This window comes from Nyctereutes procyonoides, unplaced genomic scaffold (assembly GCF_905146905.1).
Source record: "Nyctereutes procyonoides isolate TBG_1078 unplaced genomic scaffold, NYPRO_anot_genome, whole genome shotgun sequence".
In the NCBI taxonomy this organism is placed as follows: Eukaryota; Metazoa; Chordata; class Mammalia; order Carnivora; family Canidae; genus Nyctereutes; species Nyctereutes procyonoides.
In genome coordinates this window covers 12,627,822-12,652,557 of record NW_026575140.1, presented here as the reverse complement: position 1 = coordinate 12,652,557, position 24,736 = coordinate 12,627,822, and the positions used below count along the sequence as shown (strand labels likewise).

Here is a 24,736-nt window from a genome sequence, read left to right as displayed (position 1 = left end):
GGTCAATATTTAATTTTAGCCATTCTAGCTTTGCGCAGTGGTATCTCACTGTGACTTTGATTTGCATTTTCTTAATAGCCAGTGATTTCCAGCTATTTTTTATGTGCTTACTGACCACAACGGTGTCCTCTTTTGCAAAGGGTTCAAGTCATTCAAACATTGACATAAAAAAAAAATTAAAAACATTCTGACATAAAGGTTACCAAAAAAGTGTCCTAAAGTAATACATTTTGAACTAAAAAATCTCTATTAATTTACTCAACCACACATTAAAAAAATATTTATCAAGAGGCTACTATGAGTCATGAATTTTTCTAGATTCACAAATTAGCGGTGATCAAGACAGATAAGATTGTTGTTGCTCTTGTTCAGAGAGTTCATAATCTGGAGTGGGAGGCAAAAAGCAAACAACAGGATTTTTGATGGTGTGGAGATGCTGAGTATCAAATAAAATGTTGGAAACAACTTCTATCCATCCCCAAGGTGAAAGGAGGAGGGGAGGTAGGTAACTTATGTGATATGAGTTTGATGGACTATTATAATGCCATGGAACCAATAATCATAACATGAAAACATACTTAGTCATAGAATAAAACGGTGAGATTTAAAACGGTATGTGCACTTTGATTAGGTCTACGTAAAGCACCCATACTTTGATGCATATGGGCGAAAACTGGGAAGACCCAGGAGAAAAATAAAACGCTGCTGTGTGTATTTCCGGAGTGGTGGCCCTGAGGGGCCCTGAGGGCTCTGGGTTTCGTTTTGATTGTTGTCGTCTTACAGGCTACCGCGCGTTCTTAACGGCAGAAACCGGCGTCTACGACATTCTCATGGGACTTACCTTCGTCTAAGGCTTTAGAATTCAGAGACACGTGACAGGCTTAGGATAAAACATGGGTTACTTCAGGGTGAAGTACGGCAATAAATAAAATAAGGACTAAGAATTTGACCTCGCAAAGCCCAGGGACTTCAAAGCACGACTAGGTTGCTCCCGGGAAAGTCTGAGGCAGACGCGCGGTGGCGCACGACCGGAAGAGGCGACGCCGCAGCGCAGGCCCCGAGCGGCGCGGAATAGTGACGCATTGCGCCGGGGGGGAACTGACGTCACTTTCGGCACGGCCGCTTCCGGTCCGCGTGGGGGAGGTTCTCGCGCAGCCAGCGGATTCAGGGCAGGTGCTGGCGCGCTTGCGGTGGGTTTTTCAGCGAGTCGGCCTCCCTTCCCGCCGGATCATGGCCACCGACTCGTGGGCCCTGGCAGTGGACGAGCAGGAAGCGGCTGTCAAGTCGGTCAGTGTCTTCAGCTCCCGCGGGGCGAACGTAGCAGGGGCCCGAGCGGCCCCTGAGGCGATCCCGGGGAGCTCCCTGGGCTGGGCAGGCTTGTGGCCCACACTTCCCTAGAGTTTGCCGCCAGGAATCCCTATCTTGGTTTTGCGACTGGGGCGGAAGAGACCAAAGTCAGGCTTGTTTTGTTCATCTAGGCCAGTTAAAGACTTTTTTGCCCTGTAGCAAAATTGTTCCCACTTTATATGTTTTCTTTCTTCTGTGGCACCTCGTTCTCGGGGAGATTGTAGGGAAATTTAGACGCCGATTCTCTTGTTTATCTGTTTTCTGAGTGATTCTGTGCTAAACTTTTTTTTTTTTAAGCTTTGTGCTTAACATGGTTGACAGTTTGTAGCTCTTGGCAGAATAACAGGTTCAGGTTTAGTGTTTCAATCTACTGCACAAGTCGGTGGGAGGCCCTACAAATTGTTTCATTGATGTTTGAAGTGACATTTAATTTCATATATTGGCTCTTTCATTAATGAAGATCCATTCAGCTGGAAGGTAATTAGAGTGTAAACTGGCTTTCTGTTCTTTTATTTCAGTTTAAGTTTGTTTAGTGATGATGCACTAATGATTTTAATAGTTTGTGTTTGGTAGTCTGAAGTCTTATGAACTTTTTAATGGATAAGTTGCATTTCTTAGGCAGTCATCCTTGATTGCATTGGAAGGATTATCAGTTTGTGAACAAATATTATGGGTTAAATCCAGCAGAGTATAGGAAGAATCTTTACAGTCTAGTTCGGAAGGTGAGCATTGTGGGAAGTGCCGTGAAAATAGTAAGAATATCGTGATAAATGGTCTCTGAGTGGGGAGAGGACGTTTATAAGTAGGAAATGGGGAAATGCCTTGTGAAGAAGCTTACATTTCAAATGGATATTAGAGAATGAATCATTTAAGATAGAAGTGAATGACATTTTAGGAAAAAATGCACAAAGGTGCTGAACTTGTCTAGAGAGCAAGAATTGGAACTCATTTTTTTGCCACAGCCTAAGTTTACCAGTAAGTGGTAGAAGCTGTACAGAAAATACTGTAGAGTATACTTTGCAACCTTAACTGAGAACTTAAAGAAGAGAGACTTGACTTGTTTGATTTGGTGATTTTTCAGGAGGATATTGACAAGATTAGATCTGAGAACTGGCAAGATTTATTGAACTCGGAGAATATTAGGAGTGATTCCTAAGGAAAGGCAATCAGTATGGAAGTTACTCTAGCCTAGAGAAGGGCATATGTTGTTGGGTGGTGGAAGTGACAATGAAGGGACGGATTCAAGAGAGAATTGTGGCGGTATAAAAAGTAGGATCTAGGAAGATGAAGTTACTGTTTATAGTCAGGAGCCCACCAGGCGGTATTAGTAAAATGCTAATAACAGAACTAGGGAAATGGGAGGATGGGCAGATATGCTATGGAGGATGGTGAGTTCAGGTTTGGCTATTCTGAAGTTGAGGACATCTTGGTAAGTACCTATCTGTGTTGGGAGCCTCCAAGAATAGTCCAGGTTCAGTGATTTCCTGGGAGAATTCACAGAACTCAGCATATAATTGTATTCGCAGCTATGATTTATTACAATGAAAAGATACAAAAAAATTAGCAAAAAGAAAAGGCACATCTAGCAAAGTCTAGAGAAAACCAGGCACCATCTTCCAAGAGCCCTCTCCTAGTGGATTTACACATTCATCTTAATTAGAGTTTAAGTCCTGCAGCAGCTTATTGTAGCAACACATGTGAAGTATTGTCAGGAAAGCTCATTATAGACTCAGTTCTCAGGGTTCTTATTGGGGGGGGGGCTGTCACAAAGCCACCTTCTGCCTAGCGTGTACCAAAATTCCAGACTTCCAGAAGGAAAGCAAGTGTTTAACATAAATTACATGTTTTTACAAACAGTTTAGGCATAATGAACCGCTCGTCAGTTCTAGGAATAGTGGGAACCCTTCTGAAGTCCATGTCCCCAGATGCCAGACAGGGGCCAGCCTTGCAAGCTGACTCTTCTAAGGATAGGAAACTATTAGCTGTGTTGGTTTTCTGCATAGCAACTATGCAGCATTTGAAAATGTGGCGTTAGAGGTCAAGAGAGGAATCAGGACCACTAATGAAACTGGCTGTTTTCCATAAAGAAATTGTTCTTTTCTTTTCTTTTCATTCAGAGAGAGAGAGGCAGAGACACAGGCAGAGGGATAAGCAGGCCCCATGCAGGAAGCCTGATGTGGGACTCGATCCCAAGTCTCCAGGATCACACCCGGGGCTGCAGGCGGTGCTAAACTGCTGCGCCACCAGGGCTGCCCTCCCTAAAGAAATCAAAGAGTATCACAAAGGATAAGGCTCTGGCACTGTAGGAATCCGACTGTGGATTGGGGATTCCAGACTGTCATGTTTGCGTTGTCAGCCCATCCCAAGATTAGTTGGCTTCTGCAGATTCCTGTGTATTAGCCTAAAAATGAGGGTTAATCAGTGGATAAGTTCTGGTATAAAATACCTTCTCTGTTTCAGGCCGACCTTCCTATTGGCCTTCAGGGAAAGGGTGTCCATCTCCAGTAGTGTGTTGATCTGATTTTTCTCTGGAAGACCTGGTTTCTGAAGAGATCAGATGAATATCCCCACTGTGTGAGGGTAGACTTCCTTTTCCCAAAGACCAAGAACAGTCAGTTGAGGGGAGGGGGAATGGAGGAGGAAATATTTGTCAACACCCTCAGGAATCATTGGTGGTCTTCATAAGGATAATGAAGGATTACATCAGTTAAGGAATCATGTTGGGGGCAGGGCTTGGGGTCCAGGTCTTGGTTTGGGGTACTTCTCTGAACCTGACAACATACCTTAATAATACTCTTTCTATATCAATACTCTTACTCTTAAGAATACCTTGAACATGGAAAAATAGTTCTCATGAGATTGGAGACTTCATTATGAATGTATAAATTATTGCTCGGCTTGCATTTCATTTGCAGCTTAATAAGCAGGTTTGCATTGACCAGGATTGGTGACCAAAATAAATTAAAAAAAAAAAAATCCTTTGGTTCCAGTTTCTGAAATATTCTAAATCAGGAACATGAATTTGTTGATTCTTTCATCATAATAACTTGTTTTACCTAACTTCTAGTGGAGGTGATTGATAAAGCAAGAAAGCAGGCTATAATTTATTTGCTAAATACAAAAATAAGTAAAATATGTTAAGAAAATAATGGTAAAAAAATTTATTTGCTAAGTGTTGCATTAATACAGCATGGGTTTCAGGACTGAAAAGAAAGCTGAGATACTTACATAGCATTGTTCTTTACCGTATGTAGAAGGGAACTGTGAAAGCATGTGCCATTGAAAGGCTATCATAGGTATGTAATGAAGGTGGATGTTCTAGAAAGCGTAAGTTGGAAAACTAGAGGTTTGAGACTGCTGTCAAACTTTCTTCCCATTTGCTCTGTTTAGTCCACCCTTGCCCCCTCCTTTTTAAGGTTCTTGAAGATGTGAAATGAGGTCTTCGCCCAAACTTGTAGGAATTCTGCTTGAGCAGGACAACTCCTTGAATATAGGTGCTGAACTAGTCCTGCTACACTTTCACTAGGGAACTTCTCTTTGCTCAAGAGACTTCCTTTGATTGGGTCATCTGCCTAACTGTGTTTCCTTTTATTCCTGTTCAGATGAGTAATTTGCAAATCAAGGAAGAAAAAGTCAAACCAGATACCAATGGTGAGTCACTTGTAACTACCTGGATACAAGCTACACATGCTCTTCTGCTTTGCAGTAGTAGCTGCAGTGTGAAAAGGCACTTTCATTTAGCGTAATATTTGGCAAATGACAGCACTGTATTTGAGATCCAGTAAATTAAGTTGCATTACCAAAGAGAACACATTAGTTTTCCAGATTTTATCTTTTTTTTTTTTTTAAGATTTTATTCATTTATTCATGAGAGGCACACAGAGAGAGGCAGAGACACAGGCAGAAGGAGAAACAGGCTCCATGCAGGGAGCCTGATGTGGGACTCGATCCTAGGACTCCAGGACCATATCCCGGGCCAAAGGCAAGCGCTAAATCACTGAGCCACCCAGGGATCCCCTCCAGATTTTATGTAGTCTCAGACTCCTACAAGTGTTCGTTTGATAGTATTTCTTTAAGTTTTTTATTTAATTTTTTTAAAAAGTTAATCTGGGCTCAAAACTTAAAAGTCTAAACAGATGAAAGGCTTCCTTTTTCTTCCAGACTGTCATTTACCCAATTCTTACTCTCTAATAGTTTGCAAGGGCTGCCCATGCCAAGTGTCACAAACTGAGTTGTTTAAACAATCGATGTATTATCTCATAGTTCTTGAGGCCATAAGTGAGATCAAGGTGTCAGTGGGGTTGGTTCCTTCTGAAGGTTTCAGAACTTACATTCAGGTCTTCAATCCATTTTGAGTTATTTTTGTGTGTGAGTAAGATAGTGATCCAGTTCTATTCTTTTACATGCAGTTGTCCATTTTTCCCACCATTTATTGAAGAGACTGTCCTTTCCCTCTTGTAGATTTTTTTTTTAAAGATTTATTTATTGATTTATTCATGAGAGACACAGAGATAGAGAGGCAGAGACACAGGCAGAGGGAGAAGCAGGCTTGCCACAGGGAGCCCTATGTGGATCCCGGGATCACAACCTGAGCTGAAGGCAAAACACTCAACCCATGAGTCACCCAGGCATCCCTCTTGTGGATTCTTGACTCCTTTTTCATAAATCAGTTGACCATATGTGTGAGGGTTTATTTCTTGGCTCTCTGTTCTGTTCTACTGATTAATGTGTCTGTTATTTGAGTACCATAGTGGGTTTTTTTTTTGGGGGGGGGGTTAATTATATAGCTTTGTAATATAGTTTGAAATCAGGGAATATGATGCCTCCAGCTTTGTTTTTCTTTCTCAAGATTGCTTTGGGGGAAAATTGCTTTAGTTCTTTAGGATTTTTTGTGGTTCCATACAAATTTTAAAATTCTTATATTTTGGGGCACCTGCGTGGCTCAGTGGTTGAGTATCTATCTGCCTTTGGCTCGGGTCGTGGTCCTGGGGTCCTGGGATTGAGTCCCCCATCAGGCTCCCCACAGGGAACCTGCTTTTCCCTCTGCCTATGTCTCTGCCTCTCTTTCTTATGAATAAATAAAATATTTAAAAATAAAAAAAATAAAATTCTTCTATTTCTGTCAAGAATGCCATTGGAATTTCGATTGGGATTGCATTGGTTCTGTGTATTACTTTTGGTATATGGACATTTATTCTTCCAATCCGTGAAGGAGGAAAATCTTCCTATTTGTGTCTTCAATTCTTTCATTCATTAATGTCTTACAGTGTTTAGTGTATAGGTCTTTCACCTCCTTAAATTTATCCTATGTATTTAATTATTTTTAATGCAATTATAAATGGGATTTTTTTTCTCTTTTTGATAGTCATTATTAGTATACAGGAACACCAGATTTTTGTTTATCAATTTTTGTGTCCTGCAACTGTACTAAATTCATTTATTAATTCTAACGGTATTTTGATGCCATTTTAGATTTTTTATTTTTTTATTTTTTTATTTTTTTTTTCATTTTAGATTTTTTAAATATACTATCGTGTCATCTGCAAATATTGACAGTTTTACTTTTTCCTTTTCAAGTTGGATGCCTTTTATTTCTTGTATCCACGTACATTTTATATAATTATTGATATGGAGGGTTTGGTTAATCAGTTTTACTATTTGATTTGTCTCATAGTTTTTCTACCTCTTTTCTTAGCTTTTGAGTTAATTGAATATCTTAGAATTCAATATTAATTTATCTGTTGATATTTTAGCTATACTCTTTGCATTATGAGTGTTTTATAGATTTCTTCATATAAGTCTTGCATATTTTTTGTTTATTTTTAGGTGCAGGATTTCATCTTTTTAGTTACTATAATAAGATCTTTTCAGTTATATTTCTGCATTTATCAAAGCTACTGATTTCTATTTATTTACTTTGTACCTAGCTTTTTTATCTTTTACTAAGATATGTTATTTTGTAGTCATTTTTAAAATGATAATTAGTTTCATAGGCTTACAGTCCTTAATCCACAAAAAGTGATTGTTTTACCTCTTAATTTTTAATATCTTTATTTTATTTCTCATGTCTGTGTTTCCTAAAATAATAGTATATTTTAAAATAGGATAAGCAAGTCAGAAGCAATATATTCTTTTTTTTTTTAGAAGCAATATATTCTAATCACTCTGAAGTTAGCCAACATATCTAGAAAGTTGAAATTTTTAAAATTTCTTACTAAGAAAAAGAAATTTTCTTCCTAAATAAAAATTTCTTCCTGAACAAAAACCCATTGAATATAAAGAAATGCCAAATACTTAGATTTTGATCACGTATGTAAGATATAGTATTTATGTTGTCACCTTTTGGGTAGGTTTGATATTTGCCTTTCTTATTATGACACCTGTTTTCTTGTGTAGGTGTTATTAAAACCAGTGCTACTGCAGAGAAAGCAGAAGAAGAGGAAAAAGGTAATTACTTTTTAAAACTCTGTAGCAAGAAGCAGCATATGACCCAAGGTTTGCCTTTCTGGAGTTAGAGGCACTAGATTGAGGAGATGAGGAAGAATCACAAAGGAGATTGAGAAGAAGCAGTCAGTGAGATAGAAGAAGAACCAAAAGAGAGGAATATCCAGAAACCGGAAGAAGGAAGTGTTTCAAAAGTAGGTAGTCAAATATAGGTAATAAGTTGATTAAGAAGTTATCAAAATGGGCTGTTCACTTGATTTAGCAGTATAGAAGCCATTGGTGTACTCAAGAAGGGCCTTTGAGGTCAAGTGCAGAGGTTAAATACAAAAGCCTATTCAGTGTACATTCAGCCGAAGGGGAGGACAACGAGTGGGGACAGTGAGTATAGACAACTTTTTCAGGGAATGTCCCATAAAGGGGAGCAAAGAAATGGGGCAGCAAAGAAATAGGGATGGGAGGATAAAAGAGGAAGCAGGTTTATAATGTTAAATTATGTTAAAATGTGTGCACATGCGAGGGAGAATGTTCCAGTGAAGGAGGAAACTGATAATGCAAGATGGAGTCAATGTTGGGAGAAATATCCTTGTAGGCAAGAGGGGTGGGACCTGTTGTATCAGTGTAGGGGTTAGCCTTGAGCACAGGCTGTTCATCTCAGGTTTCCAGAGGGAACATAGAGATATGCACCCAGATGCGGGTGGGTGTGTTACTGCAGTGTGTGGAGGCACTTCTGATCACTTGTACTTCTTTGTGAAGGAAGACACAGGCTCATCAGATGAATGAGAATGTAGAGGAATGAGAAGAGAGGAAGATAAAAGTGGAGATCTAAGAAGAGTGAGTGGAGAATAGAAACATGAAGACTTAGAGGGCAGGTCAGCCCATTTGAGTCTAGTGGTCAAGAATTTTTTTTTTTTTTAAGATTTTATTTATAAGAGACACACAGAGAGACAGAGGTAGAGACACAGGCAGAGGGAGAAGCAGGAGCCTGACATGGGATTCGATCTTGGGATTCCAGGATCACGCCCTGGGCTGAAGGCAGGCACTAAACCGCTGAGCCACCCAGGGATTCTCTAGTGGTCAAGAATCTAGTGAGATCTGTCAGTGTGGTTGTTTTTATCCAGCCAAGCTCAGTTGCCCAGGTGCTGGTGCAGAGACAAGGAGAAAGATTTCATGAGGGTGGGTTTGCCAAATGAGTATGAAGACAACCTACTGGTTTCTTCCTGACAGAGGACAGAGCTGCCCAGTCCTTACTCAACAAGCTGATCAGAAGCAACCTTGTGGATAACACAAACCAGGTGGAAGTCCTGCAGCGAGATCCAAACTCCCCACTCTACTCAGTGAAGTCTTTTGAGGAGCTTCGGCTGTGAGTGTCTGTTCCCTGGAACGGCTGTTCCTTGTCGGTCCCTCCTTTCTAAAACTTAGCATCTCAGAGATCTTTTGGGAATTTTACTTTTTATTTTTAAGAATCTTAATGTATTTGCTTCTTTGACTAGTTAATAATTCACGTGATTTGAAAGTGAGAAAGTATGAAAAAGTTTACGGTGATGGTTTCCCTCCCACCCTTGTCTCTTGGCTACCCAGTTCTCCTCCTCTTGGGAGGGATTTTTAAATGACAGCGATTTATTCATCATAGCTGAAAGTCTTTTTTCTTTTATGCTCTTAGAACTTTCAATAAAATATTGGCTGACAGGTGATTTCTGGATGTCAGGAACATTTCTTATTAGGTAAGCCCTTTTGTTAGACTACAGGGTTTACGGTCTTAAGAAATTTTATCTGCTTTTACATAATCAAAAGAGCCTGTGCAGGATTCCCAGTACCTATAGTGGAAAGCAGCCTTGCATATTCCAGAATTAAAAAAAAAAAAATTCAGAACCCGGAATTAAGCCACAAGGGAGCATGTTTACAGCACTGTACTAAGAATCACTTCTAACTTCTTTTTATTTTGAAGGCAGGGATCCCTGGGTGGCGCAGCGGTTTGGCGCCTGCCTTTGGCCCAGGGCGCGATCCTGGAGACCTGGGATCAAGTCCCACGTCGGGCTCCCGGTGCATGGAGCCTGCTTCTCCCTCTGCCTGTGTCTCTGCCTCTCTCTCTCTCTCTCTCTCTCTCTCTCTCTCTGTGACTATCATAAAAAAAAATTTTTTTTTGAAGGCAAAATTATGGAAAGTCATACCAAGTTTTTTGTTTCCCTCAGCATATTAGTAAAGAAGTGTTTGTGAATCCTTGGTTTGTGTACAGGCTATTATGCTGGGTGTCATGAGTAACACAAGACATAACTACTGTTCTTGCTGCCTGCCAGGACCAGAATCATAGACGGAAAATAGCTGGTGAATGAGAATGTTGTAGAATTAATAGATTCTTTGCCTTTATCAGCAAAATCTATCGTATGTCCATTGTGGGCAAATAGAGGCCACATTTTGTCAGCTTATTACCACTGCTTTAGACTGAGACATTTAAAACATGAGAGCTAACTAAAACCAAATCAAGTCATCAATGAACTGATAGCTAAGTTTTTTAAAGTGAAGCTTTTTTTTTTTTTAATGTTTTCAGGAAATTGTATTTTTCTTCATGTATTTCCTCCATCAGGGGCTTCATTCAGCAAGTCTGTCATCTCTGCTTCTGTTTATAAACTATATCAGGGCAGTGAGATAGGCTTTTTTGTTTCCTGAAAGGACAGTTTGCTTTTCCAAGTATTGATGCTTTTTAAACCCCCTTTCATTTAAAGGACTTCAACCAGTGAGGAACTGTCCTCTCTGAAAAGTCTAGTTCTCTCTGATTTAGTCATTGTTGGATAGGCTAGAGGAAACAAAGAATGAAACCTAAGTTGCCTTGATTTGTTTTGTACTTAAAATTTTTTAATTAATCTGCAAAATAAGAGAAAAATAATGAACCCCTGGAAGCTCTTGGATCATTCAGATCTTCATTCAGTTGTGAATTTGTTTCCTTAGCAACCAAATCAAAATCTGCTGAGCTTCATAGCCTTTTCTTCAGAAGACACCAAAAGTTATGCTTTCAGAGGTCTTTGTATCTGAGAACCAACATATGCTGGAAGAATTTGCCCTTTAGAGAGCCTGTTAACTCCAAGGAAGGCTCAGAGAACAGAAGTCTTAACTTGGTTTGACTCTTCTTTACAATCTGGTGGGATTTTTTGTTGAATACCTTGTCAGTGTGGAGGTAGCAGAGAGCTTATCGTAAATGTGATGAAAGAGCAACTTTAATTGATATTTGTTGTACAGCTATACTTACATGAGCTGGTGCTTTCCTATTCTTGATTTTTGACTAGATATAATAATGAAATATGAGCGTTTGTAAAGTTCAGTATGGTAATTGAACACTTCTACCTTTTTACTTTAGATCAGCTTACTAGAAACTAGCTGAATCAATTTTCTTACTTCTTGATTGTCCTGGGTATTTACATAGCTGGCTTTGGAAGGACCATAGATTACAAAATGACTGTGGATCAATTAACATCTGCTCCAAGAAATTAAAACTGACTCTCGTTCCTTAAACGGACATCTAGGGACACCTGGGTGGCTCAGCAGTTGAGCGCCTGCCTTTGGCCCAGGGCATGATCCAGAAGTCCCAGAATTGAGTCCCATATCGGGCTCCCTGCAGGGAGACTGCTTCTCCCCCTGCCTGTGTCTCTGCCTCTTTGTCTCTCTCATGAATAAATAAATAAAATCTTAAAAAAAAAAAAGGACATCTATATCTTAGTGGTATAGTAAGCAGTATATTTTTAGATGTGTTTTTTATTATTCATTTTATGCAAATTATAAAATTTATATGAATTAATACATACCACTCTTGCAATATCCAGGGAACATTTGTCATCCAAGGCCAGTCATATTTGTGGATCTGCTGAAAGCATGAATATCTCCAAGAACAAAAGTTTGTATTCTCTGAATTGAGTAAGAGTTGCAGATTAAAATTTAGTAGAGAAAGATGGTGGCTTGGTTTCATTTTAGGTATTTTTTAAGGCATTGGAAAAACATGTCTGACAAAGATAGGAAGTGTTACTCTTTGTTAGATTTAGGGAAAGATAAAATTCTAAGCCTTTAAACAATTTGAACAACTAGGAATCTATCCTTTCTCTCCCTGGCTTCCTAGGAAACCACAGCTTCTCCAGGGAGTCTATGCCATGGGCTTCAATCGACCATCCAAGATACAAGAGAACGCATTACCCATGATGCTTGCTGAGCCGTGAGTATGCAGACCTCAAGTGTACTTCAGGATTTGATTTAATGTCCTACACTAATAAACTGTAATTATTCTTGAGAACAAGATGGCATGTTTGGGACAGCATGTTTCTTCAGGGAAACTTGAGCAAGTACAGAGGGTCAGTTGGAATTTGGTACAGTTTCTTTCTGCCTTTCCCACTTAACAGTAAAAACTGATGGGGGAGGGGAATCCCTGGGTGGCTCAGTGGTTTAGCGCCTGCCTTTGGCCCAGGGCGCGATCCTGGAGACCCGGGATCGAGTCCCACGTTGGGTTCCCGGCATGGAGCCTGCTTCTCCCTCTGCCTGTGTCTCTGCCTCTCTCTGTGTGTGTGTGTCTATGATGAATAAATAAAATCTTAAAAAAAAAAAAAAACTGATAGGGGTTCCTGGGTGGCTCAGTTGGTGAGCTTCTGACTCTTGGTTTCAGTTCAGTCATGGTCTCGGGGTTGTAAGATTAAGCTCCATGTAGGGCTCCTGAAAGAGAAGGAAGCACCTAGCTGGCTCAGTTGGTAGAACATGCAACTCTTGATCTCAGGATTGTGGATTCGAGTTCCATACTGGGTGTAGAGATTACTTAAAAAAATAAAAATAAAAATCTTTAAAACAAAACTGAAAGAGAAAGCTAATGGTGTTCTATGCAATTTAAATATCAGAGGTTTTTTTTTTTTTGAAGATTCATTTCTTGGGATGCCTGGGTGGCTTAGTTATTAAGCATCTGCCTTCGGCTCAGGGCGTGGTCCTGGAGTCCCGGGATCAAGTCCCACATTGGGCTCCCTGCATGGAGCCTGCTTCTCCCTCTGCCTATGGCTCTGCCTCTCTCTCTCTCTGTCTCTCTCTCTCTCATGAATACATAAATAAATAAAATATTTAAAAAAATAAACGATTCATTTCTTTATTAGCGAGGGCACACGTGTCAGCAAGCACAGGGAGGAGCAGGAGAGAGAAACTTTAGCAGAATACTCGCTGAGCTTGGAACCTGATGTGGGGCTTGATCTCATGACCCAAGCTGAGGCCAGACATTTAACCAACTGAGCCACTCAGGTACCTCTTAAAAATCAGGCTTTTAAAACTTTGAACATTTTTAAACTTACAAAAAAATGTCAAGAGCAATACTAAGAACATCTTAACCCTACCTGCCAAGAAATAAAACATGATCAACCTCATTGGCAGTTGAAGCCCCCATATACCCCTCTGTTCACATTCCCTTCCCCAACCCAAATAAGCATCATCCTGAAGCGGGTCATCGTTCTCTCACATTTCTTTACACTTCTACTACATATCTATCATGTTCCTTAGAATTTAAAGAGTTGTTTACATATTTTTAGACTGTAGATAATTGGCATCATATAATATGTAATAACCTTTTCTATTCAAATCTATTTTTTTGTTTGTTTAATAACAAAAATTCTATGTATTTCCATGACTGGTTTACATGAAGTAAAATGTGAACGTTCTCTCTAAAGGATGTTCAACTTGGTGTCTTGCATTTTCATAAAGAAGGGAAAGGGAACACACAGGGAGCCAAGCCCTGGAGATATATTATAGCTCAGCAGAAAATGTCTTCGGGGATTTGCCTTGGCACAGATTTTTCTCTGCCATGTTAATTTCTATGGGGCCCTTAGGGTATAAAACTAGGGCACTTTAGCTGTGCTGGAGTCTAGAGTGAAGATTTCCTGGTATGAACCCATCTAAATCATTATGTCCCTTAATATTTAAGCAGTTTTTTAACAACACATAAAAAAATTTATCATTGTCCTTAATGCAGATTAAATGTGAATTTAATTTAATGTGAATTAAAGAGAAAAGATTCCATATTCCTACCATCCAGAAAGAGCATTTTGACACTGTACTGTGTTTAATGAGTTTTCATTTCTGTCCTTCCTTGATCCAGCCCACAGAACCTGATTGCCCAATCTCAGTCAGGTACTGGTAAAACAGCTGCCTTTGTCCTGGCCATGCTCAGCCGAGTGGAACCAGCAGAGAGATACCCTCAGGTAAGGGCTGGAGGATCCCCAGGGCCCTGGCTTACCTGCCCTAGGAAAGGCAGTGCTATCTGGTGGGTAGTTAATGAGGGTGCCCCTAAAGGCGTCTCTGAACGTTTCCTGTGCCTCAGACTGTGGCTCAGGCAGAGCCAATTCATGCACTAGGCCACAATCTGGGGAGAATTTATTCAGAAGCAGCAGCCTCAAACAGTGGCTCTGAAGGCATTAACCCAGCCAGAGCTCTCTGCTGAAGGCTTGGGTCTGCAGCTGAAGAGTGGGCCTGGTTGGAGAGGATGTGGTTCCCTGCACTTTTGAGTGGTAATAAGACCAGCATATTGTTCCTTTTGGGCCTGTTGTCTATTACTAAAAGGCTCCTCTAAACTCAACCTTTATGATCTTCCTGTCAGTGTCTGTGCCTCTCCCCAACATATGAGCTGGCGCTTCAAACGGGAAAAGTGATTGAGCAGATGGGCAAATTTCATCCAGAACTAAAGCTTGCTTATGCTGTTCGAGGCAATAAATGTGAGTATAAAGGGGTGAGACCTAAGCAGTGAGCAGGATAGGGTAGTTGGGTATTTGAATATTGAAGATGTGATGACGATGTTAAACTTTCTGGTTCACGTGACCTTAGGACCCACTGCAATGCTTTCAGCAAATCTGTTTTAAACTTGCTATTTAATAGTCCTTTCTGCTCTTAAAAGAGGATTTTGAGTTGTTAGGAAAATCTTTGTATGCGTCACAGAGTTTTTAAAGTCTGGTGTTCTTCACTGAGAAAATAGGATTTTGAATTCAGCATCCAGAATTCTGGAAACTACTAACAAGGTAGTAGTAGGTCTGAGGATGGTAGGTTGGGATCATATTCCTTTGTTTAAAAACAAGCTCAGCTTTAGTAAGAGTAAACTAGGAGTATATACAGATAACTTGGTCCTATTGAAAATAGAAATCCTTCTACCAATTTTTTCTCCCATGTGTTCTACAGAATGTAATGTAAAAAAACAAGGACTAAGATGGAGATGAGGGGCAGGTAGAAAACCGATCATTAGAAAGCTATCAGGGTATATAAAACCTCAAGTCATTAAGAAAAAAGCAAGCAGTCTAAATAGGAAAGAAGCCCAATTGAACAGACACGTCACAAAACAAGGGATTCAGAGGGCCAGTAAATATGAAAAGGTGATCAATACACCTCATTTGTCATCAGGGAAATGTAAATTAAAACCACTATATGCCTCTTAGGTGGGCAAAAATGAAGAAGTCTGACAATACTAAGTGTTGATGGAGACCTACAAGAACTGGAATGCCCGTGTACTCCTGGTGGGGCGTATACGCTAGTACTTTCTGGAAGCAGTTTGTCTTTGCTTAGAAAAACTAAAAAGAGACCTCCCTTTGACCCAGCAGTTTGTAATTGCCTGGAGCAATGGTTCTTGAACTTTTTGGTTTCTTACACTCTTAAACATTATGAGGACCCCACAGCATTTTTGTTTATACAGGTTTTATCTGTTGATATTTGCCATTTTGGAAGCTAAAATTGAGAAATTATACTTCTAAATAATATGAAGAAAATTTGGCCTTTCTGATAATTTTAGGTACCTTTTTTAGGTGCTACACCAAAACATAACAAGTGGTAATTACTTAAGAATTAGTTCCAGTATGGAATCTGAAATCCTGTTACTGAACTTTTCATACTGTTAAATTAAAATACCTTGGTCTTTTGGAAAATTCTGTCTTACTGAGTTACACTGATCTTCCAGACGTTGAGACATCTCATTATACAAACTTTTTAAATTGTCTGCGCAAATATTACCACCAAACTCATCAGAGTTTATATATATCAAGAAACTCAAACTTAATGGCACATACAAATCTACTAAAACTCTCATTCTAATTTTCTCTTGAAAGTTTAAATGTTACTGTGGCAGCAAATACAGTGGATTGTTTTCATTGAAGAAACAGCCTGTTCATTTTCAAGAAAGTGGATATCAGATTCCCAACTTCATTTTCTATAGTTTATCAGTCAACTGAGAGAAATAACTAAGTTCAGCTCACCACACAGTCACAGAAGAGCTTTTCCTGGAGAAAACCATCATGCTTCAGCATGCAGCAAAACTACTTTATCCGAAAGTTATTAGGTTGATTATGTCATTTGTGTGTTTATTTGATGTCTCACAATGGTGGGTACATCTAAGTGTAGATACCAGAATCTTGTAACAACATATAACTTCTTAAGATTTTGTAATAAGATGGGACTTCACTGTGTATGGAGGATTAATAGATTAGCTATATTTAATGTATTATTTTTAAAGGTTCAATTTTGACTTAGAGGCAGTGGACATTGAGAACTACATTTGAGTTAATTCAAAATTTTTCCAATGGATAACTGATGAATTTCTAATGAAAGGCCCTTCTCCTTAAATTTTGTTTTTAAAATAGTTTATCCTTTCAACTTGTGAATGTATTATGTGGTAGAAACTTTTTTCTCCCATATCCCCAACCACCTAGTTCTCCATTCTGTAGGCACTCAGTACTAACCAGCTTCTCATGTGGTGCACCAGAGATATTGTGTGGCTGCAGGCACATCATGTCTGTGTGTGTGTGTGTGTGTGTGTGTAGTATGTAAAGGTGTACACTTCATACATGTATTCGTTTTTTGCCTCTTGGTATACAAACTGCTTTGCAACTTTTTTTCACATTTGATAATGTATTTTGGAGATTTTTCCTTATCAGTTCCTAAGTAGTTTTTTACTTTTCTTGGCATCATCCATTGTGTGTACCATACTTTGCTACCGTTCAATGCCGGCATAGCCTTGTGTATTTGTTATCTTACACGTTAACATATATACAGGTTTCATTCCTAATCATGGAGTATTGGTCACAGACTATGCACATTAGTAATTTTAATAGGTGGTTGTACCAGTTTCAACTCCAGCAGCTATAATTTGAGAGTAATGTGTTTTTTAGCACATGTACTTAGGAAGACTGTCTATATTAGAATGTCTAACTAAAGCTCACTAGGCCAGGATCCTGAGACTCAAAACTACCAGTTGAAGAGAAAATCTGTGAACCGTGAGTGAATGTATGATGCAAAGTGAGTAAGAGTAATGCCAAGGAGAATGAGTGGGATAATGCTGAATTACAGGAGGAAACAGAAGAGAGACATGGCACTTACTGAGAATTCACTGCATAGGATTGAATCCTGACCACTATGCTGGGACGTAGGTGCCATTGTACGACTTTACAATAGAAGAATCCAAGACTTATGGATAACACTCTTGTGTTTTGACATCTGGAATTAACTTGTTTTACTCACTCTGGAAGGATGGGCAAGGCTTTGATTTCCAAAACTGGTTTGCCATGGAAATACCCACGGAAAATGTCTTGTCTCCACAGTGGAAAGAGGTCAGAAGATCAGTGAGCACATTGTCATTGGCACCCCTGGGACTGTTCTGGACTGGTGCTCCAAGCTCAAGTTCATTGACCCCAAGAAGATCAAGGTGTTTGTTCTGGATGAGGCTGACGTGATGATAGCTACTCAGGGCCACCAAGATCAGAGCATCCGCATCCAGAGGTAGGAACTCTTGAGCCAAGAGGAACTTCTCAGCCTCTTGATCTGCACGTAAAAATCTTGTTCACTGTATCTCCTCCTGCTATATCTAACCCCTCTTCTTTCTCCAGCTGGGTTATTTGCTTTTAGAACCTTCAGCAGCATTTGTTTGATGGGCCATATCCTTGTCAGCACTGACTATGGGTTGAGGAAGGAGATTTAGGGAATCTAACACCAGCCCCGTCCCTGTTCCATGACTGCTCTCGCCTCCTCCCTGCTGTTCTCCTCCCCCTTCTGCCACTCTCCTGGGCATGTGGATCACCCAAGCCCGGGGCAGCTGTCTTCTGTTCCTTCCAGGGAAAGACTCAGGATCATGCCACATACCTGGGTCTTCCCTTGCAGGATGCTGCCCAAGAACTGCCAGATGCTGCTTTTCTCTGCCACCTTCGAAGACTCTGTATGGAAATTTGCCCAGAAAGTGGTCCCAGATCCAAACATTATCAAACTCAAGCGTGAAGAGGAGACACTGGACACCATCAAGCAGTATTACGTCCTGTGCAATAACAGAGATGAGAAGTTCCAGGCCCTGTGTAACCTCTATGGGGCCATCACCATCGCTCAGGCCATGATCTTCTGCCATGTGAGTAGCAGTGGCAGCAGCAGGCCTGCTGGGGGAGTAGTTGCCCTGGAGGAGGTGCCTGCCCCTCCTTGCAGCCAGCTCCAGCTTGGTGCTGAGGAGGACCAGAGGCCCTGTGTGGCCGGAAAGGAATGGTTTATAAAGACGTAGGATAGTGCTGTCTTAATATCCTAAGGTAGGGATCCCTGGGTGGCGCAGCGGTTTAGCGCCTGCCTTTGGCCCAGGGCGTGATCCTGGAAACCCAGGATCGAATCCCACGTCAGGCTCCCGGTGCATGGAGCCTGCTTCTCCCTCTGCCTATGTCTCTGCCTCTCTCTTTCTCTCTGTGTGACTATCACAAATAAAATTTTAAAAAAATATATATCCTAAGGTATACATGGCTTAAAAATAGAGTTCCTAAGGGACTGGCTGGCTCAGGCAATGGAGCATGCACCTCTTTTTTTTTTTTTTTTTTTTTAATGATAGAGAGAGAGAGAGGCAGAGACACGGGCAGAGGGAGAAGCAGGCTCCATGCACCGGGAGCCCAACGTGGGATTCGATCCCGGGCCTCCAGGATCGTGCCCTGGGCCAAAGGCAGGCGCCAAACCGCTGCGCCACCCAGGGATCCCGAGCATGCACCTCTTGATCTTGGGGATAATAAGTTTAGGTCCCTTGTTTGACCTAGAGCTGACTTTAAAAAAAAAAAATAGAGTCTCTATTTGTAGGTGATATGTTACTAGACAACACAAGAGAATCAACTGATAATTGTAGGAAAAATAAGAGACTAAATATAGTAGCTGGTTACAATATTAATATAAGTTGTTTTCTAGTCTCAAACAGCAAATTTTTTTTAAGATTTTATTTATTCATGAGAGAGAGACAGGCAGATGCAGAGACACAGGCAGAGGGAGAAGCAGGCTCCCTGCAGGGAGCCTGATGTGGGACTGGATCCCGGATCTCCAGGATCACGCCCTGGGCTGAAAGTGGCGCTAAACCACTGAACCACCTGGGCTGCCCTCAAACAGCAAATACTTAAAAAAATAGAAGGCTAATAACTGATCATTTGTTCACTCATTTATAATTCAAGGATGTATAAAACAGGAATGCACAAATAGATTAGTCACTGTACTTTTTGCTCTGCATACAGTAACATAGTAACTTAAAAATAAAACATTGTCCTTGTGTAAAAAAAAAAAAAGGAAGGCTAGATCCTATTAATAGGAAAAAAATCAAGAATAAATATTCAAGATACTTGAAGAACACTTCAAAAATGTTGTTAAGGAAAAAGAAAACAAAAATCATGTTAAGGGATATTAGAATGAGACAAATCTTACTCTGTTACTAGAGGACTTGTCATTGAAAAAGTTTTTTTTGTTTTTTTTTTTTTTTTTAAGATTTTATTTATTTATTCATGGGGGACATACAGAGAAAGAGAGGCAGAGACCTAGGCGGAGGGAGAAGCAGGCTCCATGCAGGGAGCCCGATGTGGGACTTGATCCCGGGTCTCCAGGATCAGGCCCTGGGCCGAAGGTGGCGCTAAACTGCTTATCCATGTGCTCACATGTGTGACACATCTGTGCTTTTTGGTTTTGGTGAAGTTATTATTTTTAATTTTTTGGAAAGATTTTACTTATCTGAGAGAGAGTGCACGTGTGCGTGAGCATAGAGGAAGAGGAAGAAGCAGACTCCCTGCTGAGCATAGAACCCAATACAGGGCTTCATCCTAGGATTCTGGGATCATGACCTGAGCTGAAGGCAGACGCTTAACCCACTGAGCCACCTAGGTGCCCCTTAGTGAAGTATTTTAAAGTTAGTTGTAGAGATCATGAGAGTTTACACCTAAGTACTTCACAAGAATGAGACATGCTGCTACCTAAGCCCAATACCATTGTCTACCTTTAACAGTGACATAATATTATCCCCTGTCTAGTCCATCCATATCCCATTTTCCTCACTTGTACCAAAAACCTTCTTTATTGTTTTTGGTTGGTGGTGTTAAATGTAAGAGCCAGTCAGAAATCATTGCACTTAGTTGTCCTGTCTCTCAAGACTCCTTTAACCTGGAACAATTTCCCCACCTTCTGTGACTCAATCATATTGAAGAGTCCACAAACTAGTAAGTAGTGTTAAGAATTGCTTTCATTTCTCCCCCTCGTGATTATATTCAGGTTAAATATTTCTGTGAGATAAATATCCAAGTAACATTGTTACTTCCTGTCACAGCATGTCATGTTAACAGTTTTAGGAAGTTTTGTTTTTTTGCTTGTTTATTTGAGAAAGAGAGAGAAGGAGCATGAGTGGAGTGGGGGAAACAGAAGGGGGAGTATGCAGGAAGCCCGACATGGGGCTCGATCCCAGGACCCTGAGAACACGAACCAAAGGCAGACACTCCACTGAGTGAACCACCCAGGCGCCCCATCATTTTAGGAAGTTTAACCCTCAGCTGGTAAGTTTCAGGTACAGTCTTCTAGATCAAAAATATTCTTTCAGATACCTTCCTTTCTCAAATGTTTCCTTCTTTGCAGACCCGCAAAACAGCTAGCTGGCTGGCAGCAGAGCTCTCAAAAGAAGGCCACCAGGTGGCCCTGCTGAGTGGCGAAATGATGGTGGAGCAGAGGGCTGCGGTGATTGAGCGCTTCCGAGAGGGCAAGGAGAAGGTGCTGGTGACCACCAACGTGTGTGCCCGAGGTGAGCAGAGAATCTGTCCGCCAGGCCCTGGGTAGCAAGGGAAGTCCTCCTGTATGGGGCGCTCTGCCAGTTCAGGGCGAGTCCACATGGGCTTGGTGCCAGCATTCTTTCCTGGGAGAGACTGGATTCCCCCAGCAGATGAGAACTGTCACAGAAGTCAGGGGCCTGATGTGGTGGAAGGACAGGGACAGGCACCTCACTGGTCCAGAATGGCACCTTCTCTTTGGGGCCCCCAGTGAGGTTCTGGCTGCATTACTGATGTCCTATTTCTTTGGCACCCTGCCAAAGTTGTTTTTCCCTCTGGATTCTGCTAGGTGCCCCTTGGCCCCAAATCCCAGAGCCAACCTGCCCCAGACTCTTCTTCCACGTGAAGCTGGTGTGTGTCGGCCTTGCTTGGCTGGTGGTGATTTTTGTCTCCCTTCCTGACCTCTCCACTTCTTTCATGCAGGTATTGATGTCGAGCAGGTTTCTGTCGTCATCAACTTTGACCTTCCCGTGGACAAGGACGGGAACCCGGACAACGAGACCTACCTGCACAGGATCGGGCGCACGGGCCGCTTTGGCAAGAGGGGCCTGGCAGTGAACATGGTTGACAGCAAGCACAGCATGAACATCCTCAACAGAATCCAGGAGCATTTTAGTGAGTGCCTGGGAGTGTCTCTGCTGGTGTGCCCTCTCCTTACAGGGGCGAGTCCAAGGGAAGGGGTGAAGGGTAGATTCTCCTGTGGCCCCAAGAAAGGCCTTTGTCCCCAACACAGTCCCCTCCTTCCCTACAATAGGGAAGTGCTCCAAGAGCACACCTGGCGAGTTTTCAGGGTCAGAGACGCAAATGACAGTTCCCCCTTGGCCAGCCTCAGGGGCCTGGGGCTCTGTCCCTTGCTCAGGCACTGGGAGTCTTTGGGCTTAAGTGAAAGGTCGCTGTGGCCAGAGGCATGGCCCATCCCTAGGAAACACGGAACCCTGTGTTTCCTCTCCCTGTGCCGTGCTGTCCCTTCCCTAGGGGTGGGTCTCTGTGGTAGCCCCATGTTGATTTCTCTCTGAATTCTCATCTTCCTCCCCAGATAAGAAAATAGAAAGATTGGACACGGATGATTTGGATGAGATTGAGAAGATAGCCAACTGAGAAGCTCCACCAGTCACCAGTGCCCACGCCTGGCACTCACTCCACCTGCACGGAAGACTAGTGCTTTCATGGCACAGGCCTCAACAGTTACCACAAAGAGGAGGCAGAGGAGAGAGAAACTACCTACCTCATTTTAAATTACGTTTGGACTAGACAAAAATTGTGCAAATGATGGGGGAAGGTAGAAAAAAATTTTGCATTTCGGAAAATTTAGTGGTCCCGCCCCCACCCCCACCCTTTTAAGCCATAGTTTTCCCTATCTTTATAATAATCTCGTTGCTATGGGTAATTGCTGAGCCCAGGATTCCCTGCTTGTTTTGTTGCTGGGGTGATAGGACCGTTCTCCTGTTCCTGAAGAAATGGTAGATGTAGAGAACAGGAGAGGCTCAACAGTGCAGGCTTGTGAGCCCCACTGCACGGTTGGAGTGTGGGCAACAGAGACGCATGAGCTCTTCCCCTTCTCTGTCCCTGACCAGAGAGCTGCCACCAATGTCTCCTGTCCTTGGGCCATCCTCCTCCTAAATCCAGAGATGTTCTGATCCCCCTTTACCTCCATTCTCTGTGCCAGAGGATGTCCCTGTTTCTCTCTGGGTGAGCATCTTAGCTACTTCTATAAACCTTCAGTTTGGAGAGAAACCTGGTGGTCAGTGAATCTTCAGAGGGATTGGTCTGGCAAGGGTAGATGAGTCCTTTGAGAATCTGGGCCTTCCTTTTCCTATAGTTGCTGTGTCTGTTCAGGCACTGGTGGTCATGGCAGCCAGGTGACACCAGGTGAGTTTCTGACACTCACCTGGCCACGTGAGTTGGATCTTATCCATGGGGTGTCACACTGTGCCTAGAGGCAAGCAGCAGAGTTTGGAAGGGAAGTTATGACCAAGTGAAAACACTGATAATGCTCTTTATCTGTGATAGTGGACCTATTGGTTATTTCATTCATCTGTACAAATAAGGACAGATAAATTCGAGCTATACCCATCATTCATTATGTTCAGAAATTTTAAAGTGATTATGAAAGGCTTTACTAATCATGATTCATTTTTATTTGTATTTTTCTGCTTATTAGACTAATATATGCTCATTAAAAAAGTGTGTGTGTGTGTTTGTATACACATACATAAGGTGCAAGTGCTCTCAATCCCCACCTCTCTGAGATCACCATTGCTAGCATTTTGGTGAATATACAATAGATTTGTTTACATATCCACTTTTTTACAAAAATGTGAACATTCTGTTCATAACTCTTGTGCGACCTGCCTTTTCACGTGGCATATCTTGGACGTGTAATGTGTCCAGCACACAGACACACATCACTCATGACAATGGCATCATTCTAGCATTAGCTGCCCCAGTATTTAGTTCATGGCCTCTCTAGTACAAGCATGGGAGATGGCCACAGTGCCGCAGCATGCAGGCTCACTCACCTCTGCCCTAGGAAAGTAGCTGTAGGATCTATTCCTGGAAGTACAGGTGCTGGGGTAGAGAGTGGAAACATTTATGGGTTTTGTTGTTGTTTTTAACATTTATGTTTTTAATCCATTCCCAACTTAACTTGCCAAAAATTTTTTTATCAATTTACATTATTGTAGTGATACAAAAATACCTTCTTTCTCTTTTTTAAAGATTTTTTACTTATTAATTTTGAGAGAGCGAGAACATGAGTAGGGGGAAGGGCAGAAGAGGAAGAAGCAGACTCCTTGCTGAGCAGGGAGCCTGACTTGGGGCTCCATCCCAGAACCCCAAGATCATGACCTGAGCCAAAGGCAGATATTTAACCAACTGAGCCACCCAGGCACCGCCCCCCCAAAATGCCCATTTTCTTACTTGCTTGCCAATCTTCTCTATTACCAATTTTTACAAATTTGCAAGTTGAAAAATGAAATTGTTGCATTATATTTAGTGAGGTTTGGCAAATTTTCAGTTTATTGGATATTTGCATTTTTTGTCTTTTGGGTGCTGCCCATTCTTGCCTCCTCATTTTACTATTGGGTTGTCCTTAATGATTTTAATCCTCTGCAATTTTAAAGAAATTAGACTTTATCTTGAATGGTGGATGTTCTCCTAGTTTGTCTCTACAAACTCATTTTTCATAATATTATTTAAAAGTTTAATGTTACTCAGTTTCTCAGTTTTCATTTTAAAGAAATCTGGATTTATGTCATGGCTAGGAAAGTTTCTCATCCCAGTATCATAAACCCCAGTTTATCCTGTACTCATCCCAGTATTATAAATTATTTACTCATGTTTCCTATAGTGGCAATTCTTGAAGAGTAGATTTTCTAAGTTCTTGTATGTCTTTAAATGTTTTTCCGGACTTATTTGCTGCAAGTGATTATTATGGCTGTCTCAAGAACAAGTGGGTGGCAGAGCTGTGGGTGTGGGCTGGATTCCCTGCCACTAAGGGGGTGAGCATACAAAGGGTCCATTGGGAACAGATGTGAGTGAATGAAAGGCCGGGTGTCCATGCAGGTGTCACCAGGGGAAAGAGTGCCTGCAAGTGTGTGAGGGGTGGATGCAAGCGGGAGGTGGCAAAGGGGTTTGGAGAAGAAAGGTGGGCGAGAAGGGGACCCAGATTCCAGAGAGATGGGACAAGAGGAGGGGGAAAGAGGTACTCGAGAGATGGCAAAGGAAGGAGGGAGGGGAGGGGAGATGGAGGAGACCCGATGGGGCACCAGCGTTCCAGTTAGGTGATACCTACTTTGACCCCAAAAGAGTGTTACAGAAAAGGTAAAAACCAGAGGGGAGTGTAGGAGGCTCAGTGGTTGAGCATCTGCCTTTGGCTCAGGCTA

General features: G+C 41.6%; 1 protein-coding gene across 1 annotated transcript; it reads left to right on the top strand.

The window, feature by feature from the left end:
- The first annotated feature begins 1,126 nt into the window (after positions 1-1,126).
- On the top strand, positions 1,127-24,532 carry DDX19A (DEAD-box helicase 19A). The gene is made up of 12 exons (XM_055305032.1): positions 1,127-1,287; positions 4,950-4,998; positions 7,744-7,794; positions 9,016-9,151; positions 11,894-11,986; positions 13,895-13,997; positions 14,393-14,507; positions 17,370-17,547; positions 17,926-18,163; positions 20,665-20,827; positions 21,276-21,467; positions 21,889-24,532. Exons 1-12 carry the CDS (start codon positions 1,231-1,233, stop codon positions 21,948-21,950), a joined length of 1,437 nt encoding a protein of 478 aa, XP_055161007.1. The 5' UTR covers positions 1,127-1,230; the 3' UTR covers positions 21,951-24,532.
- Positions 24,533-24,736: the final 204 nt, after the last annotated feature.